Source organism: Rhagoletis pomonella, unplaced genomic scaffold, assembly GCF_013731165.1.
Source record: "Rhagoletis pomonella isolate Grant_MI unplaced genomic scaffold, Rhpom_1.0 Rhpom_scaffold_00002, whole genome shotgun sequence".
In the NCBI taxonomy this organism is placed as follows: Eukaryota; Metazoa; Arthropoda; class Insecta; order Diptera; family Tephritidae; genus Rhagoletis; species Rhagoletis pomonella.
In genome coordinates, this window is record NW_023458556.1 from 4,021,894 (window position 1) to 4,043,557 (window position 21,664).

A 21,664-nucleotide genomic window follows, 5' to 3' on the forward strand; every position below is an offset into this window, starting at 1 on the left:
AAGGAGGGGAAGAGGAGTTAGAAGAGGAAGAAGCTGTAGAAGAAGAAACAGAAGAAGTGGAGGAAGAAGCTGAGGAAGAAGCTGAGGAAGAAGACGAAGAAGAAGAAGAGGAGGAGGGAGATGGAGAAGATGAAGAAGAAGAACCTGAAGAAGAAACTGAAGAACTTGAAGAAGAGCTCGAGGAAGCTGCTGAGGAAGAAGAATCCGAGGATGCTGACGTAGAAGAAGAAACTGCTGAAGAATCGGACCTAGCAGAAGAATCTGAAGAAGATGTAGAAGAGCCCGTTGAGGAAGAAACAGAAGAAGAAGCTCCTGAAGAACCGGAATCAGCAGAAGAGCCTGAAGAAGAGGAAGAACCTGAAGCCGATGACGAAGAAGCTGAAGAAGGGGTTGATGACCCTGCTGATGAAGAACTTGAAGAGCTTGCCGAGGAAGAGTTAGTTGATTCTGGTGTTGCAGAACCAGAAGAAGCTACTGAAGAAGAGATTCCGGCAGAAGAGCCCGAAGAAGAAGTTGAAGAACCTGCTGAGGAAGAGCCAGAAGAAGAAGAGGTGGAAGACCCTGCTGAAGAAGAAGAAGCTGAGGGAGAGGTTGAAGAACCTTCTGAGGAAGAGCCAGCAGAAGAAGAGGTTCAAGACCCTGCTGAGGAAGAAGCAGAAGAGGAACCAGAAGAAGAAGTAGATGATGCAGAAGAGGAAGCTGAAGTAGAGGCTGATGATGAACCAGAAGAAGAAGATGCTGATGAAGCGACACCAGCAGAAGAATCTGAAGAAGAGTTTGTAGAACCCCCTGAGGATGTGACAGAAGAAGCAGCTGAGGTCGAAGTGGAAGAACCTGAACAAGAAAGTGTAGAAGAGGCTGAGGAACCAGAGGAAGAGGCACATGACCCTGTTGAGGAAGAACCAGAAGAAGGGGAAGAAGAAGTAGAAGAACCTGAAGAACCAGTTGTAGAAGAGGCTGAGGAAGAGGCGGAAACTGTAGAAGATGTTGAAGAAGAACCAGAAGAGCCAGAGGAATCTGAAGAAGAAGAACCGGAAGCCGCTGAAGAAGAAGCAGATGATGATGAACTTGCTGAAGAAGAAGCAGAAGAAGAAGTAGATGATGGTGATGAGGAGGAACCGGAAGAAGAAGTTGAAGCGCCAGAAGAGGAAGCTGGGGAAGAAGTTGAAGAAGTTGAAGAAGCTGCTGAAGAAGAAGAGCCTGAAGAAGAAATAGAAGAAGCTTCTGGCGAGGAAGCCTCAGAAGAAGAGGGAGTTGCTGAGGTTGAACCAGAAGCAGAAGAGGCGACTGAAGAAGTAGACACAGCAGAAGGTCATGCTGACGAAGAGCCTTCTGAGGAAGAACTAGAAGAAAGTGCTGTTGAAGCACCTGAAGAAGAATTTGATGAAGAAGCAGAAATTCAAGCCGTTCGCGCTTTAGATGCTGTATTGGATGAGGCCGAACAAGAAGAAGAGTTACCTCAAGATGAAGAAGAAGAAGTGAACCTGGGGGAAGAAGTCGATGTTGAACCAGTAGTAGAGCTTGTAGAGGTAGAAGAGGTAGCAAATTTAGAAGAGGCTGAAGAACATGAAGTGGGACCGCAACCGTTATTGGAAGTGGTTGAAGAAGAGCTAGAGGTCGAAGATGATAAGGTAGAAGTGTTGGATGAAAGGGTCAACGGGTTGGATGAGCCTAAAACGGTAAGTGAAGAGCAAGAAGACGATGACGATGACGATGACGATGAGGAGGAGGATAATGTGCAAAAGTTCGAGTGCCGACCGCGAAGGGTAAGTCATGATGGCAAGAAAAATTTGCGACACGGTTACATAAACATATGCATACATATAAACACATTTACACAAGCTTTTACATATCGTCACCTTAATTCACAAAGGCCCTAACCAACAAATTTTTTTATTTTACGGGAGAAGCAAAAAACATTATAAAATGAGTAAAAAAAATACAGGTAGAGCTTTTTGAAATGTGGCATGTAACTCCGTTGTTTTTGATACTAACACTTCAAAATATTTATTAAAGTTGTTTTTTAATACATCCTACAAAAATCTGTGAAAAACGGAGTTTCGGAAAAAGTGTTGGTTAGGGTCTTTGTGAATTAAAGCAACGATATACACTTACATATATAAACGTATTATACATGCACTTACAAACACATACAAATAGCATATTCACCCTGCAAAAAATGCGACTAATCCGGGATGACTTCGGGAGCAATTGCGAAGGAAAATGCGACTAATACGACTTTTGATCTCCTTATTTATATGGAATGAACTGTTCGCTTTTGTTCGAGCATGTCCTATGAAGTGACTAATTATTCCCCTTTATACCCGAACGGGTACACAAAGCGACTATTCATTTTTAACAAAAATAAAAATTTGTGCCAGCCGCGCGATTCAAACCATGGTGCTCAGGTTTGTTAAGCGAATACTCTCTCTTTGTGCCAATGCCGCACATGAAATCTTATTGACTAAGTGCGCACATATCATTAAATCGTTCATAGTACCCGTTGGAGATCAGCCGGGGACTAATTGATCCCCATTACTACCCGTATGAGACCCGATTGAGAGTAGTCTCGGAATACTCTCTTTAGAGATTAGTCGCATAATTTTTTGCAGGGCATAATTACCACACACGTACAAACATATTGTATTCCAAGTACGTATTTATTGTATTTACCTATGTACATAAAAACATACATATGTACATATGTATGTCTGCAGCATATGCTACGCATCCCAGCGGAAAAGAAGTAATGCATTACATCCGCGATAAATAACGTAATTCGATTCTTACGAGTTTTAGATTCTATTACTGCTTAATATGTAATTAGCATTCCTATCTAATCCAAAAAGTGCCAAAAAAGTCATATTAAATCACATAGATTCCACGATTACTAGGCTATGCAAAATTGAATGCCCTCCTTCCCGTTTTACTGATTCCTTTTCGATTACCATACATCACCTTTACCCACTGGGATGTAGATGAAAAATGGCAGACTTCAGTGTGTGTGTAGCAAATTCCGATAGTACTGGGACAATAAAACACTGACATTCACGAGTGGCCGTCTCACACTTCAAGTATTAAAGCCCACCTTCTTCAAGCGCATAATTCAAAGGTATGAAGTAGATATATTAGTACCTACATACCAGGGATGTTGCGAATGTGGAATTTTAGACATCCGCGGATGCGAATATCTAACAGCTAACATCCGCAGATGCGGATGCGAATGCGGATGTCAAGTATTTTTAAGAAACAATTAGAATCTAGCATAATGACGAGATCGTTGCTTGAACAGCGCGTACAAGCCAAACCAGATGTGTCGGGGTTTTCTAAAGCTTTTTAAAAAGAATTCTTCATTCTCATTCCTTTGGCTGTTTCAGAATTTGGGGAATCTGTAACTTCATCAGCGTATTTCGATTTTAGTTTTTTATAAGCATTTGAATTTCAGATAGGTTTGTAATTCTTATCTTATTAAAGGCCCTATAGTTTTTTAATTATTTGAGCATCGGTTCTCTTTATAGCCAAATGTTGATAATTTCTGCTGGAAATCTCAATTGAAGGAGCTTACTCTTTGACTTTAAATAGCAAAGAAGGGACAGTTTTAACACAGAAGTTTTTAGACAAGGATACAATGTATATAACGACCAAAATATTGCCTGAAAAGTAAACAAAATTACTGTTCTTTAAATTTTTGCCAAAAATAAATTCCCCCAAAGGGCCCCATTTGAATTAATGAAACGAATATATGTATCATCAAAAGCAAATCCCGAAAATTTGGTTCAGAATTACAGCACACACTTTCTTCTTTTGTGTCAAGTAGTTTTTTTAAGATTCGTCAAAAAAAATCATAACAAAGAAAGAAACCAATGGAGGCATTTAAAGAAGAGAAAACAAAAAAATATTGTCAAAAAGACTATGTTCTCTTTGACGTACGTCAAAGGTCAAGTAGAAGGTGGAACTTGTATGACTGCCCATTGATATCTCGGTGATATAGCTTAAGAAATAATATGTTTAAAGACAGTTTTATCAAAGTTGATAAATATGACATTCGACCAGTTTTGTTACACAAATACTCCCACGACCGCAGACAAAATATTGGCCACAATTTGTCATTTTGTTTGCCATTTACACGTTTTATCGGTGCACTTGCACAACCTTCGCATTCGCAAAAGCTCCGCATTGATTATTGCGAATGCGAAAGCGAATGCGAATGTTAAAATTAATGCAGAAGCTCCGCGGTTGCGAATGCGAATGCGAATGCGAATGCGAATATTCGCAACAACCCTGCTACATACATACTATGCGTATACATACATACATACATAGATATTTATGCACCCTGCAGAGAACCGCGAACTAGTGAATCAAATTTCTAGTTCCGTACTAGATCTTTATCGCCAAAAACGAACCAGTCCGATAGTAACTGGATTCCTACCAGTTAAAAATAGCGAAATGTGGTACTTTTAAAAAACCATCTTATTTCACTTTTCTAAGGTGAGGAATTTAGAACTGGTTCGGAACTATAGAAGCAGGGATGCAGAACGAACTATAACTTATCTGTCGAAGTTAGAACTAGATTGGAAGTGTCGAAATATATATATATATATATGTTTGGCGGCTTTTTCGTTCAAATACGCTACCATTCTGCACTTCCCAGATGCTTTTTTAAAGCTTTGTAATACAAACAAAAATTTGTGTTAACATATTGGGACCTTCTAGAATCTTGCCAATAACAGCAAGCACCTCTGCAAACTCAGCTACAGCCTAACAATCATTCAAACAAATTTAATATCAAATTGTAAACACATTTCTTTGAAGACAATTTAAAATCGCACATACGAAGGAACCGAAAAGATCGAAAAAAGTCATGATACTTTTTTCTTTCGTCTGTCGATTTTAGAACTGGTTCGAAACTATAGGATTTAGGCCTAGTTCAGAACTATCGAAAAGGGATGCAGCGGGGGTCAATGGACACATCCTAGGACATCGCCATGTTTTAAATTCGCCAGTTGTTTGTATGCAAAAGAGATTTATCGCGAACCAGTACTGTGCCTAATGTACTAGAAGCGCACCAGTTCAGAACTAGATATTTTCCCCACAGGGTAGTATGTCTGCTGCACGCCCTTATCTGCATCTACATAGCTACCACGTGAGAACAGTTTGAGATACAGGACTTCTTAAAGAGACGCAAAAGTGTAGTGTCAATCAGAATGGGGTAAATTTGACAAGTTTTTTTGTAAAGAAATGTTATCAAGATTTTCATCAAGTAAAAGCTCCCTTTGTATTCTGTGCCAAAGTTTATAAAATAAAATGCTCTACAAAAAAAAAGATTTTGATTACCGTAGCTGGTTAGGTAGAGATGTCGACTACAAATCCGTATGTCGCAGGTTCAAATGCCATCACATGCAGTATTTAAATGATAGAAAAAAATTTTTTAATATAAGGGGAACCAAAAAAAAGTTGTATATTGAAGGTACTCATCTTCAAAGTTGAATATCTCTGCCATTAGTCAAGCTACTCATGCAAAACGTAAAATTATTAAAATACAAATAGATGTATTTAAAATAACTAAGTCTTGCACTGAAACATAAACAATGTAAAGAAACTCCATTTTTTCGAAATCAAAAAAAAAGAAACTTGTACACTAAATTCAAAATGACTAACTGTTTAAAAAGCTAACTTTTTAATGCAAATTAGTATAAAGCGCAGTACCCATTGGCATCTAGCACGGATTTAAGCTTTCCATTCATAGAGTAAACTAAGTTCCCGGTAATATGCTGTGCTACATTCTCCCATATATCGTAAAGGTAATTTATCATGAAAAGAGCTTTTGATTTCTGTGCTAGAATCTCAATTCTTGATAAGTAATAAAAAAATTGACCAATTATAAAAAGTTTTAATTTATCAAGTGCACTGAATTGGGCTGAAAAATAATTAAAATATGTTTTAACATTTTGTACAAAAAAAAATCTAAATCACTTTAAATTTAAAACGAAAAGTCTTTTCTGCCCAATTTTATTCTTTGTACATACACATGTGTGCATATACATACACATGGAGAAATGTATAATCGCTTAAATGCAAAAGAATGACTTTATATAGGAATCTATGTTTTTCGGGGGCAACATATGCCACCTTACCATTTCTTTCGTTAACTGCGCGGCGCGATTGGAGCTAATATTTAAAATTCTTAATTGAAAAACATAAAGCGTAGCAAACGTAAACCCCCATATTGCTCTCCTAAAATCATATACATGTACATATTACTAATGTACGTACATACATAATAATTGAATGGCGCTTACACATATGTTAGTGTTTGGCCGAGCTTCTCATCCGATTTGTGGCGTGCGCCTTGATGTTGTCACACAAAGCGGAGGGACCTACAGTTTCACGTCGACTCCGAACGGCGATTGTATTTTTATGAGAAGCCGTTTTTCATGGCAGAAATACACTCAAAGGTTTGCCATTGCCTGCCGAGGGGCGTCCGCTGTTAAGAAAAAAACCGTTTTTCTATATTTTTTGCGATGTTCCTTTGACCAGGGCTTGAACCCAGGCCCAGCGGAGTGGAAGAGCGCACTGCTTACCACTACACCACAGCGGCCGCATACTGTACATATTCATGTGCATTGGCGTCTAATGATTAGACCGCATAACGAAATTGCTCCAAACGATTTTGAGCACTTATCTACTTGTTAGAGTGCATCAAGACTGTAAAACTCGGCACCCTCCTAAAATAGCTAGTCACATCGATTTTTTTCGTGCCACTTTTTTAACTGATACCAAATTTTACGCAATACATACATACTAGGAATGTTAATCCCGGTATCCCGGGATCCCGGACTTTTTTAAGTTCCGAGAATACCGGCATTATTTGCCTAGAATCGCAGGATTTTTGGGATTTGTAATTTACACTGGTGGCAATAATAGAAACGCATTATGTTGACCAGGTTTGGTTATATTTCTTTTGTTTATTTAATATTTAAAATTTTTTTATAAATGTGTAGCTCAATATATGTATATAAAATCAATATATTGCCCATAACAAGGGCCAAATATAGTTAAATTGCGTTCTTAATTTTTCTTTCTGACGTCAGGATTTTTAAAAAGAACTTTGAAATTTGAAAGATATGAGTAATTAAAATGATTTACCAATAAAATTGGTGCAATCTACTTAGACAGCGAAAAAAGCTGGAGTATTTTCATTGCAAAAGCATAGTTGTAAAGAGACCTTTAGTAAATCCAGATACGGTATTTTTATAAACCGTCGCCAGTACTAATTTTCATTGAAAGATGGGGGTCACTTCAGTTTTTTTGTTTACCTGCTTCCTAGATCGGCTGTAATCATTCGTGATTTTTTAATTAACTCCGTAGGGACTCCTTCTGCATTCTTTCGATCATTCTTAACCACCTCCAAAATATTTTCAATATGCTGATCAACGGCGATGAGGTCTATTGTCTTCATTTGCAAAATATCTGCTGTAGGTTCCAGAAACATTGAATATTTAGTATTAGTGCCATCAAAGCAATGATGAACATCGGCCTTGTTATAGCAGCACGCAATTGTTACGCAGACTTTCTTGTGGAAAAATTTGCCGGAATTGACAACTTTTCTATAGCTTCCACAACTTAAGGAAAATAGTACTTCTTATTTCTTGAACCTCGTTTAAGTCATTCACAACAAGATTTAACGGAAGAGGAAGTGTTTTCTCGTTGGGTTTTTCCATCCTGTTTATCACAGAATGATAAGAGAAACTCAAATGGATGAATTCGATTACGCATACAATTTAGTATGATTCTTGAAAAGTTCTCCTTCCCTTTGTAGCTATAAGGGGGGCAGCTGCCGCCCCTGCCCCTACCTCGCTACGGCTTTGTATGGAAGAAAAGCTTCGTTCTACTTCTTAATTGTTTACTATGCAGCTGATAGTAGAATAAGGACTGCTGTAAAAATTCTATGGTTCACCACCATAACTAAACCAGTTAAGGCTATACGCGTCTTTATTGATAAATGATGGCGTTGGTAAGCGTGTTATATTAAGATTGAACTGCATTAGGGTCGTCCAAAAATGCATGTGAAAAAGTATAGTCGAAATTTTTATGCTCTCACCCCCTAGGATTTTTCTATACCGAAAAAATATACCCTTATTTTTTTCATTTTGAAATCAAAAAATATTTAGAGGTCGCTCAAAGCGCCAAAACTTTTCCATATATTTTATACGGGGGAAAACAACTTTTCGTAGAAATGTATGGAATAGTAAAAACAGGGACGTGAACCGGATGAAAAATTTGGTCGGTTCGGTTCAGCGGTTCGAACCGTTTTTGCATTTTTGGATTGGTTCGTCAAAGCGGTTTCTTTGGTAGGTATTACCATGTTTAACAAAAAGAAAAAATAGTGGGTACATTTATCTATTGAAAATTGGTTGAAACGAACCTTTAAACCTTTATGGAAAGTGGTTCGGTTTTCGGTTCGGATCAAACATTTGTGGAAAATTTTGTTTCGGTTAATGGTCCAGTTAATTAATAGAAAAAAGCGGTTTTCCGGTTCAAAACCGGTTCGGGTCAAAACCATGGAAAACTTTGACCGCCTTCAGCGACCTCTAAATGTTTTTTGATTTCAAAATAAAAATATACGGGTATACTTTTTTTCGATATAGAACAATCCTAGGGGGTGAGAGCATTACAATTCCGACTTGACTGTGTTTGGACCACCCCAATGTACATATTTACATATGAACATATTTGATAAGGCTTACTAAAGTTAATTGCAGCTTATCACAATTCTAAGAACCAATTTCTGTGACGGATGTAAATAATATTTATAGCCCCACGTGGCAACACTTTCGTTATCATAAAGAACATAGAATATAGGGGAGCCACAAACATGGCCAGCATCCTTATTTTTTATGATCTTTAGTTATGTTTTATTCTGTCAAGCTGGTGCTCTCGTCAAATTGCAGTCTATTATTCTTGTCAAGATTTTTTTAAGGTTTTTACAATTATTTGTTAAGTTTTTTTTTCGTTTTAATGTAACGATTCTAGCTTGAGTTAAGTGAAATTTAAAAAAATAATACTAACAGCCGGTTTCACCAGCAATTTAAATGGAAAATGGTCTTTTATTTTTTGTCAATTTCCATATAACATTCAAAAAATTTAAATAATTGAAATTGACTGTAATTTTCTCCAAAAAATCACGGATATGAAAAATATAAGCTGTAGATACAGTGGCGAAAATATAAAGAGGGAAGAGACATTTTAGCATTCGTGTGGCTCGTTATCTAACAAACATGTAAGTCAAAATTTCAAAGTGTATACAAAAATTAGCAAAGTTCGACAAAGTTTCATTCAAATTTCACATTTCAGAATTTTCTTTATTTTTCGTACAGAAATTTCTTTACGAGTTCGTGTCAACCCCTTCATATAATTTTCTTTGAAGATTCGTAAAAAAATCGTTACACAAATGAGATACTTCTAAAGATTTCGGGAACTTTGGTTTGCAGGGGAAATGCTTGCAAACGTCAGAAAAAAATCACTACCGAATAATTGAGAGAAAGATTTTTCCGTTTTTCAAAGTTTTTATCATGCTTCTGAGTATTCAGCATTTTTCACTTTGACTTAAGCTACAATTGCTATGTCTCGAAAAGATTATTTTCACTAACATCTAAAGATATTTTAAAGAAAGTATCTGAACGCACTTATCTTCAAGAATTAATTCTTTGCACGATTAACTTAATGCTTACATATGTATACATATGTACATACATACATACATGCTATCTACACATGTACATAAGTATGCATGTACATGTGTATGTATATAGGGGACAGGCATAAAAATTATCGCTCCTAGAAAATTTCACACTCGACTGCCTCTTATCGTCTTTATCTCCAATGGTTTATTTGTTGGCACCGTGTTTTTAGTTTATCAAATCTAAATCAGTGCAAATTATATGATTAACACATGCACACATACATATATACATACCCATGTAGGTACACTAGACATACATATGAATTTTTTTAGATTATACATACATACTTACATATGTATATGCATGTCCATATATCTTTGATATAATGTCATTTCAAATTGGCTCAGGTCACGTAAATCTTAATATTTTTCTAAAATATTTTGGAGGAAGTCGCAACAAAGCAGTCAAGTCTTAGGTTGAATTCTATATCATAATATTTATAAGCCCTCGATATGTACAATTCCTGCGCGACCTTTTTTAATAAATTTTGATTAGAACATTATGTAGTTTTGTTGGTTCTCATCACTCCCGAGATTCTCTACTCACATGTATATGGTATATTTATACAGTAGGGTTGTCCAAAGAAATTAAAGTCGTAATTTGAAAGCTCTCACCCCCTAGGATTGTTCTATGTATATCGAAAAAATATATCCTGGCTTTTTTGGAAATCAAAAAATATATAGGGGTCGCTAAAAGTACTCAGAGTCTTCCAGGTATTTTATACGCGAAAAAATAAAATTTTTTAGTAGAAATGATGGAGAATCCTTGAAAATTAATGTTTTAAAATCGGCAAACTCTGTTTCTATCCTGGAGACCTCAAGGCATAATACATACACAAAAAAGGTACTAGACTGTCTCGGTTTTGATTTCGGAATGCTTACACATTGAGAAGTTAGACTATGTTCAAACAGGCCAATCAGCTGAGGCAATTAAGCTTTAAATTGCGCCATTGAATTTGGTGTTCATACACACGTCAGCTGCGCAATTAGCGATACGAAATCAGCTGCTGGATTACCTACAGTGATGGAAAAGTTGGTACAATCCTACCTATATTTAGTTTGAAAATACATTCGTTACAAACACACAATTTTAAGTACATTTAGAACTTAGACAAATAACTTCTCAGGAAATCAGTTGTTATTTTTATGGACATTTCAATGCATTTTCTGGTGCGGGCAACTGGTCAAATAGCTTCCCTCCTATGTGAAGTGGCATACAAATGATACAGAAGGGTGGTCAAAGTAACGCAACTGTAGTTGATTTCGCTAGATAGACGGAAAAAATATTTCTTTTTAAAACGTCAGATCGAAGAACAGGGTGGAAAGTGATTCACCTTTTCTACAACGCTGCTGCTCAAAGAGATTCTTTTCATAGCCAAAATTTGTTTAATGTGAGTGCAGAAGTGGATATTGTATCAATGGGAATTGTTATCATCCTACAACAATGACGCTAACACGCCTACGAGACATTACTGAAGCTTTCTCCTTTTTTACTTTCCAAAAAAAAAAAAAAACAAAGAAACATGTAAATATATAAATACATACATATGTATGTATGTATCTACACGGCTTGAAAATCAAGCGCACTTTTAAGAAAATTGTATCCAAGATTAGATGCCCGTAAATGGAATTGATCAAAGCGCACAAAGCTCACACGTAAATGTACATACATACATACATACATACATGTACATAAGTTCCCTTGTGGCGAGCTGATTGAGCTAAGTGACATTTTGATCAGATTTGTTTATTTAATGTTTATTATTTTTTTTTTTTTTTATAAAAATCTATCGCATTATATAACCACATTTAAAACTTTGTACAAAAATTATAAAATATCAACAAACTATACCAATTAGACCGAAAAATTGTACATAAACTTTTTATACAGAATTTTTATCAAAATTGTAGGTATGAAGATTTATGGTTAGGTATATACATATCTAAAATTTTGGTGGGATAAAGTGCAAATTTCAAGGCGCTAGAAATTTGCGTTGATTTTTTAGCACAATGCGATTTCCCTATTTTTTTATTTTAAAATCAAAAAATATTTAGAGGTCGCTGAAAGCGCTCAAAGTTTCCTATGTAGAATGGGGAAAAAACACTTTTCGTATAAATGGTATAGAATTCTGAAAGTCAAAATTTTTCGATCGGAAAACTTCTTTGTTTCTCTTCAAGAGATTCTCAATAATAATACCCAATTATTTATTTCACCACATTTTTCATAGTAACTATATTTATAGGTCCGGTAAACCCCCAGAAAATGCCAAAAAATGCAATGGGGGATAAATAAAAAATCTTTAGTATAAAAAAAATTATGTATAGTGGAAAGATTTGCCGTCATCCCTTGTCAAATTTGGTGAAACCGGTTTGTCTCCAAACCAAATTTGACAAGGGATGACGCAAAATCGTCCCACATTACATCACACTCCTACCCTGTCGGAAACACAAACAACCAAAACAAAAAAAAAATTGTTAAATAACAAATTGGGTATGGTTGTTGTAAGTCTCCTGAAGAGAACCAGAGTTTTGAGCGACCCCTAAATATTTTTTGATTTCAAAATAAAAAAATGGGGTATATTTTTTTCGATATAGAACAATCCTAGGGGGTGAGATCATTAAAACTCGAACTTTACTTATTTTGAACCACCCTAATATACATATGTATGTCCCGCCGCGGTTCAGCTTGATTACAATGATAAACGTTTGCAAGAAATGCAAAAAGCCGCAAAACTCGCAAGTGAGTAAATTTCATTCAAGCTTTAAACGGATTTTACAAATCAAGCGCATCACGCGCAGAGAATCGAAAATAGAGATATGTACGCGTTTCGAGCAGCACAAGTCAACCGGCAACTAAGTAGGTAGCACTACGGTTATCAACAGACGGACAATGCTCAGCAGCCGGTGCAAATGTGTCTGAGGTGAAAGTATTTAACTGAAAAATTTCGATGCGTTGAAATGTGAAATGTGAATGCGGCAGCCAAGGTGGCCATCTTATAGTGGCGAAGCCAAGAGCAATTGCTGCTTGTTGTAGCAATTGCATTCGTTAATATATTTGTACATATATATACATACACATAAACATACATGCAGTTTTATACATATGTATGTATGTATACTGATGTACCTGTAAAAGTTCAGCTACTCCTAGCTGGACAATTCTGCAGCCATGAAGCATTGATCGTAATGCTGCGGCTGTCAGGTTGTTACACGACGACATTTAGAACGTATGTACAAATCACACACAGCTAATGAAGTAGTGGTGGCCATTTTCAAAGTTAACTGTTGCTGACAAGAAAACGCGGCAATCACCAAAGCGATGGTAACGAATTTAAGCAGCTTTTTCCTTGGCCGACAAACCAACAGCTGTTGCTACAAGTACTATATATATACGTATTAGTGAAATACCAGTAGTAAAGAGTAGCAGACAGAAAACGATCATACATACTATATTATTTTCATTTTACTTTGAAAACGAATGTCAAATATGTTTAGTTGACTTAAAAAAAAATTTTTTTTTAACAGAATATGCTCAAAATAAACATGTTTTTTGAATAATAAGAATGTGACATAAACATATACTGCCTTATCCTGAGTTTCACCCGTAGAAAATTTCGCCCAAAAGTTTCTATTCCGCCTATAGTAAATACATGGAAATCATAAGTGAAAAGTGAACCGGTTTATGGAAAACGAAACTCATGATAAGGCTGATAATAATTATCTTCATATTTTGTTTGAATTGCACTGTGCAACAGTGAAAATGAAATTTTCAAGTGATTTAAAAAATGGCCTAGCACTGGCCGAAAAACTCTCTAAATTACTAGACGTGTTTAAAATTTGTCTAATACCCTAAAATTCTCAAGTTATGCATATATGTAAAAATATGTACTTTTTTATGACCTAGCGGATCGAACAATTTTTTTTTTATTTTTATTTATTTTTTTGGTGATTTTATGTTTAATATTTTTTTTAACTTGTTTACCAAATTAGTTAACTCGGACATTGAAAATACAAGGGCATTTACTGAAAAAATTAGAAACTATCGATAATATTCTATGGTGTTTTCTTTTCTTGCAAAAAATTGTACCTTTTTATATGGCAACATTATCAGAGTGCAACATTTTAAAGAAAGACTACGCAATACGCATGTGGAGATGCTATTAGTTTTCCCTCACTTTTTTCCCACAACACTTTTAGAAAGGCATTTTCAAATCTTTCATCACTGACGAAAATTTTCTTATTTTTTCGTATGTTAATGTGGGAGCAATTGAATTTTTAGTTGGAAATAATAATTAATATTATTTTTAATGGAATTCTGTTATAATTGTTTTGTTAAACAGAATGGTAAAAAAATTATTTATTTTCTGGGCTAGCTGGCGCTGAAGACCGGACAACGCCCCTGATGTACATATTTCAAAAAAAAATAATAATTAAATTCCAAAAAAATGTTGAAACCAAATGACGTAACAATTTAAAAAGAAACCTAAGTATCAAAACATTAATATTATATACGAGATCTGCTTCATGCTTAAATATCAAGGTTCACTAAAGATTTTTGACAATTTCTTCAGTAAGTTTTCCAAGACTGCAGCTGCATTACAGCACTATAAATTATTTCCTTCCTTCAGTATTAAAAGGGGGATAAAGTTTATTTTTAGATAAGTATAAGTACATTTGCTCATATATAAAATAGTATATGTTAGTACGCATGTATGTACATATGTATGTATGTATTTGTTAGCAGTTCCTTCCTTCTCCTTACTTTGTAAATTCTACAAAATATGTAGTATGTCTATACTTTTATACGCCGCATTTAGCTAACTGCACCCCCATTGCTTATACAGTGGACGTCCAATATAACGAATCTTATGTTGTTCGTCTAATTCGAAATATCGAAAAATTCGTTAAATCGAGTGTTTTTTTTATATAATAGTCAATTAAATAACTAAATGCATTCAGTTTAAAAAATAATGTATTGTCTTTAATTCAACAACAACAAAATTCGAACATTTTATGTATTTATTTTCTAAAGAAAAAGTCTTTAATTCGCCTTTGCGCTTTTAACAGTTTCCAAGCTCTTCTTCACTGCGATTTTTTGCAAATCTCTCAAATCCCAAAAGTAACTCCATTGACTTAACGATACCTTGGCTTTTGAAAATAACGCGAAATTTCTGCTAAAAAACATAAATAGCACTCGTTATATCGAATAATAAAAATCGTTTGCGTTCGTAATATATAAACATCAATGAGATAAATTCGTTATACCGAAAGTTCGTTATACTGGAAGTCCACTGTACGTACATACCTACATACATACATACTATGAACATACGTAAAGTATTTTTTCACTCTCACCTTCATGATGGGTGAAGCGACGCATCGCCTGGGTGGGTGCAAAGACAGTGGTGACGCCGACTGCAACGTCTACGTTGAAGCTACTTCATAACAACACGACCGACCGACCGACCGACCGCCAACTCGCACGCAGCTCACACGCAGCACTCGTCGTGCATTTCCTACGCTGATTTTAAACTTGAAATTTATTAATAACCTTGCGGCGCATACTCAAATCGCATTCAATGGATGATGAGTCCATTTGCCGCCTATGCATACCTCCATACATCTGCGTGCATATGCACATACATACCTGTACATACTCATGAGTGATTTTAGTTAGGTAATAGCGCACAGTGCGGTGTGAGGAAGTTACTAAGTGCACGCGAGTGATGCGGCTGATGCGGCAAGCATTTGCGCGGCGCGGCGCGGCACGGCGAACGCTCGTTAAATGGGTTCTACGACGGCCGGCGTTCATTTTTACCGCATATGGGCAAAAATTTACGAAAATCATTAATAAAATGCACACATGTGAACATACATACATACAAGAGCACTTAAACGCGTTGCGTCAAACATACATACATATGTACCTATACAAAAAAGTAACAAAAGTAGCAATAAAGCAAACTCCAATCTAACAGCGCCATAAAAGTAATGCAAGTCAGCAGAATTCAAATAAAAAGAAACGGACAAATGAAAACTTTTGTAATAAATAAAAATAAATAAAAGGCCAATAAAATCATAAAAATGAGAAACAATAAAATTGCAAGCCTTTTCAACATTCAATACACTCATTTTAGCCAACAAAAATATTGTATCCGCTATAAATAAATACGAATGCTTATTCATACATACATATGTATGCATACGTATGTATGTATTTACATATATTTCCTCTACAAAGCTGATCGTTAAATTTATGCAGATGCATTCCCTGTTGATTAATGGCAAATTACTAAACTACTTTGCTTTACACACTTGCGATTTGGAGACGCGCGGCTAAACAAAACGAAATTAGTGTTCAGTAGTTGCATGACTTCTGGCAGCTACTGTCTGTCTGCTTGTGTGTTACTCATACAGTTAAGCCCAATAATGTCCATTACCCCCTTTTGCCGCACACTGCCTGCCTATCGCGCTTCTTTATTTCAGATGAGTTCGTTCGTTCGACCATTCGTTGTTGTGCAAATGATTTTTTTTTCGACTTTTACATCTTTTTCGCTTTCGATTTAAAGCTAGATTCCAGAGTATCATTTCACTTTCATTTGCTTTGCAAAATTAGTGTAAGTTTTGATGTTTCTGAAATACATAATTTTTGTTTGGCTTTACATTGAATTCGAACTACATAATTTAATGAATTAACCGTTAAAATGAAATGAAAGCGTTTGGCGATGAGCACTTTGGATTTTAACATACATACATACATACATATGTACATACCTAACTATGTATGTATGTATATGTAAATGTTGTGGATTAGCTGTAGATATACAGTAAACGAAAAGATAATTCAGGTAGGCCTTCTTAAGTTAAACCACTCTGAAAGGAGTGCCTAAGAAGGACGGAGCCCAGTGCTTACCTACAAAAAAGCACTAGAAAGACTTTCCCTATTTGCTATTTACGCGAAGAAATTCTTAGATATTATATAGCATTACGAAAACTTCAACATCCACTTTGAGTTGGAATAAAACATATTTGATAAGGATCTTAAAAAATACCTTAAAGAAATATTATTTTTTTAATGAAAGAAACTGCTTTAGAAGAACTTTTCCAACAGGCCTTCTAAGGTAAAAATATAAATTTGGACACGACAATTTAGCAAGTTTTGCTTGATTTCATTTTCGTTTATTTTATCTTTATAAAAGTATAGCTAATTATCTAACTACAGGCATATCAATCCGAAGTTCAGAGTTTGCGCAAAAATTCTACAGAGTTTCACCTAAAATTTCAAACTTCTCTAAAATGTGTCACGTAAAAATTAAATTTATCTTCTATGCAACCTCATTCGTTTTCACTTTGTTTGGCCACTAAAACAATACTTGTAATGCAATCACTCTCTGTCCAAAGTAAAGTACCAATTTATTGTATAAAATTTATATTTATACTTTTTTTTACATATTTTTAGTTATTAAGTATTTTTGTTTATTTAAATCACAGTTGGCCACTTCATAGGTTCTTTCAGCCATCGAGCTATATGGAGATACATACATACATACATATGTACGTACATATGTGATAATTTTAATCATCAAATGTAATATAAAATAATCTTAGGATTTATTTGAAGAAAAAAAATTCTATAAAAACTGAAATGTGCGCAGGAAATGCTTAAAGAAAGGAAGGCACTAAAGAATCGCGCAAAGAATTTCTTGAATTCGATGGTTGCACTGAAGCAAAAAGAAGTGAACCGGCAACGGCTATGAGTCAGATGATTAAAATATGTGTAAACACGCTCTTTCATGTGTAGTTACATATGTGCATACATACACTTGTGGTCAGCTGATTAAGTTAAGTGACATTTTGACCACTTTTGGTTATTTTTTTGTTTTGTTTACTTAATGTTTATATTTTTTTTTATAAAAGTCTGGCACTTTACATAACCAGCATCGCATAAATTAACATTTTAAACTTCTTCCAAGAATTATAGAAATTCAACAAACTTTAATAATTACACCCAACAATTTTAAATTTTTATTAAAAATTTTAGGTATGCAGTTTTACAGCGCATTAAATTTTAGTAGGTTAAAGTGTAAATTTTAAAACGCTAGAAAATGGCGTTGATTTTTAATAATTGTCGAGCATACTTTATATGTGAAAAAATGCCCAACACCGTCAGCCAAAAACATTATCAAAAATCAACGCGATTTTCTGCATACCTTAAATTTTTCTTAAAATTAAAAAAAAAGTTTAAAATTTTTGGGTGTAATTGTTAAAGTTTGTTTATTTTTTTTTTTGTACGAAGTTTGAAATGTGGATTCATGTGGGGCTGGTTACGTGATGTGCTAAACTTTTATACAAAAATAAAAACATTAAATAGACAAAAGAAAAGTAGCCAAAACGGGTGAAAATGTCACTTAGCTTAATCAGCTGACGACAAGGGTATGTATGTATAAACATGTGTGAATTTATTCATATCTATCCACAAACATACATATGTATGTACATAAATACAAATGTATAAAAAAAAATGATGTGTAAATAATGTTTAAATATATTTTGTGAGAGCATGCATACATTCTTACATACATATGTATGTACATGTGCATAAATCACATAATCCACACAAACCCAAGAGAAAAGTACATATTAAAAAATAAAATTAGTTACGCGGTTTTGCAGAATGACGATACGCGGTTTTGTACTTTAAACGACGATATGACGATATATTATCGACATATGCACGCATGTGAACTCCATACTTACATATGTACATGCCTATGTAAAATACATACATAGAGGGAAAACGAGATGAATAATTACAAGTACTTTTATTTCATATTGCAACCGATCTGATGTAATGTAGTGCATCAACCGGTATTTCTTTTCCATCAATTTTCCTTTTCACCACAGTACACGCCAACACATATTCCATAATATATATATATATATATATTTTTTTTTTAACGTTCATAAAGGTCAATCTGCATAAATGTAGAGCCTTCTGTAAAAGGCATCTCGAACTTTTGTAATGAATGGTACGTATAGATATTTTTCATTTCAAACGATTTGTTATACTCGACACCAGTGCAAAGTAAGTACCAATACTAAAAACTTCATGGTTTAAAAGTTGCAATTTGATTCTAACCAACAAATTTTAGCATATTTATTTCTACTTAATTTGAGTTACACTAACACAATAGTCCATTACTATTTTAAATATAGTTTATAAGAAGCAAAAATGATTGACTATATTTACAATAAAAGCTTATCTGACTAACCTTAACCAATCCAAAATAATTGCAAGAAAAGTGTCCCAGTCTGATCGCGGAATTATGACATAAAGAAATGAGGTATTTAGATTTCAGGGAACTGTTTTAGATGTTTTTTAAACTTTTAACAATTTAATTACATTTGTACATTAACATACAATAAATTTGCTTCTGAAATATTTATATTTGTGTATGTAAATTTATAAAGTTATGTTTCGAGTTATTATTTATGTTATAGAAACTGATAAGTACGTATTTATTACATATCGACGCCTACAAACCATACCATGCTAAGTCACCTTAGACTTAGTCAGACTTAACATAATATGGTTTGGAGGCGTCGATATGTCCATATTATATTTTATTTTTATTTGATTTTTTTTTAATCTAACGAGTTTATTTCATTTTCTATTTTATACTGAAGCAGAGAACCGCTGTAAATAAATTTCGCTACCAGAGGCAGCACGTGCACCTTATACGCTGAACATAGAGGAAATATTTTGTCATTGCCAAATATTAATCCTTCTTCATTTTAACTTTTAGATGTTCTCACCCACGGAACTCGACAAAGATGCCATTCGTGAGGCCTACGAAGATGTTCGATCCGATCAAACAGATACCGAATGGTAAGTTTTTCAATTTACAAATTTTTTATATAAGTAGTTATTTTTCGACAAATAACAAATTGCACGTCCTTCTCTTAGGGCCGTTTTCAAGTTTCATGGACCCACCGTTACTTGTACTGCACGCGGTCAGGGTTTCACCGAATTCCGCGAGCAATTTGGTGATAACGACCGCGCATTCGGTTACATCCGCATACAAATGGGCGATGAGATGTCCAAACGACAGAAATTCGTCTTCCTGACGTGGATCGGCCAGTATGTCGGCGTATTACCACGTGCCAAAATGTCCACAGATAAAGCGCTCGTGCGTGAGGTGCTAAGTGTAAGTGTTCACTTTCAATACCTGTGTGTATGTATGTATGTACATACATTAGACTGCATCAGCAAAAAAAGTTGCGGTTTTTCCGCCGGGATTACAAAACTTATTATACTCTAAGACAACCACCAAAATATTTCAGAAAAATATTAAGATTTACGTGAGCTGGACCGATTTGAAAATACCACCAAAATATAGTTTTTATGAATAAAAATAGTTTCTTAAATAATTTTTTGAAAAACTTCCCCTCAGATGAGAAAGCAGATTAGGCTTAAAAAATCTGCATAGAAATATTTAAAATTCTTTTCAACGGAATCGTAATAATGAGATCTTTTATGCTGTTTTTTACTTTTTTCAAAGATTGATAGATGGATTTAGACTTATGGGATCTCGGTAGAAAGGTATTTTCCCACTATTTTTATTTATGTGCAAAAAAGAGTTATTCGTGACCCAATTTTATTTAATTTTTTTTTTCAAATACCAACACATCTTAATTCAACTTTGAATGATGTTCGTTCAACCGACCTTTCTCTTTCATCCTTTGAATGAGTTGATTAGCAAAGAAATAAAAAGGGCGAGAAAATACCTTTCCAATGATACCTCACAAGTCTAAATCGGAAGAGTTTAGGTTCAGTTATTCAAGTTTTCTTTATACCAATCTTTGAAAAATGTTAAAAAAAAACAGCATCAAAAATCTCATTATTAAGATTACGTTGAAAATTTTTTAAAAATATTTTTATGCAAATTTTTTAAGCTTTAACCGTTTAGTCATTTGAGGGGATTTTTTTCAAAAATTCCTTAAGAAACTATTTTTATTCCATTTTTGGAGGTATTTTCAAATCGGTCCAGCTCGCTTAAATCTTAAAATTTTTCCGAAATATTTTGGTGGACGTCTTAAAATATAATAGATTTTATAATTCCAATGGAAAAACAGTACCAATTTTTTTTTTGTATAGGGAGTGATGCAGTCTAATGTACATACATATGTATGTCGTTGAAAAGCTGTTATGGTGCACCCAATGGCTGACTGTACTTTTATTTATCACTAAATGTGCAACTGTTTTTTCAATACCATATGTGTGTATGGATGTACTTACATACATACATATATGTTTGTATGAACAAGCCTATCTACATATATAATATGCCTGTTTTGTTTTATTCGAAACAGAATTTTGCTGTCGAGTTATATGCGGGCGTGGATGATGAACTGGACATTGAACTTTTCCGTGATGCCTTGGAACGCGCAGGTGGCGCCAACTACGGCACTGGTGAGCCTAAGTGGTAAAGCGCGAGAGCATTGGTAGAGCAATAAAATTGTACATTGTACTTGAAATTGGCAAAAGCAAAAACAAAAATTGAAAAAAAGTTGGCAACAAAAAATTTAATAAAATTAAAAAAAAAAAAAATGTATAAGAATAAGTCATGTGTAATAAAAAAAATTTCATTGCTCAGACCGAAGTGCCAAGCGCGAAGATGATGAGAAGAATAAGATGAGCGGAAGAAGATGAATTTTGGAGATTATGTGGATTGATGTCGAGCAGAGGAGTTGAACCCTTACTATACTACCATAAATTTAAATTCTTTCTAGGTGTTTAAGTGCATATTTGAGACGTGGCAACGCATCAACGAGTCCCTGATTAGTCATTAAGTTTATTAATTACATGAATATATGTATACTATACATACATACTTACTATGTATATGCATAATTAAG

General features: G+C 34.6%; 1 protein-coding gene across 2 annotated transcripts in view; it reads left to right on the forward strand.

The window, feature by feature from the left end:
• Positions 1-21,556, forward strand: part of LOC118732898 (coactosin-like protein) — a 26,880-nt gene extending 5,324 nt beyond the window's left edge. For both annotated transcript variants that reach the window (XM_036462015.1, XM_036462014.1), the window contains exons 3-6: positions 19,552-19,634; positions 19,713-19,953; positions 21,119-21,218; positions 21,539-21,556. In XM_036462015.1, coding sequence (XP_036317908.1) covers positions 19,552-19,634; positions 19,713-19,953; positions 21,119-21,218; positions 21,539-21,546 — 432 coding nt within the window. In that variant the 3' untranslated portion in view covers positions 21,547-21,556. The remainder of the gene's footprint in view (positions 1-19,551; positions 19,635-19,712; positions 19,954-21,118; positions 21,219-21,538) is intronic.
• The last annotated feature ends 108 nt before the right edge of the window (positions 21,557-21,664 follow it).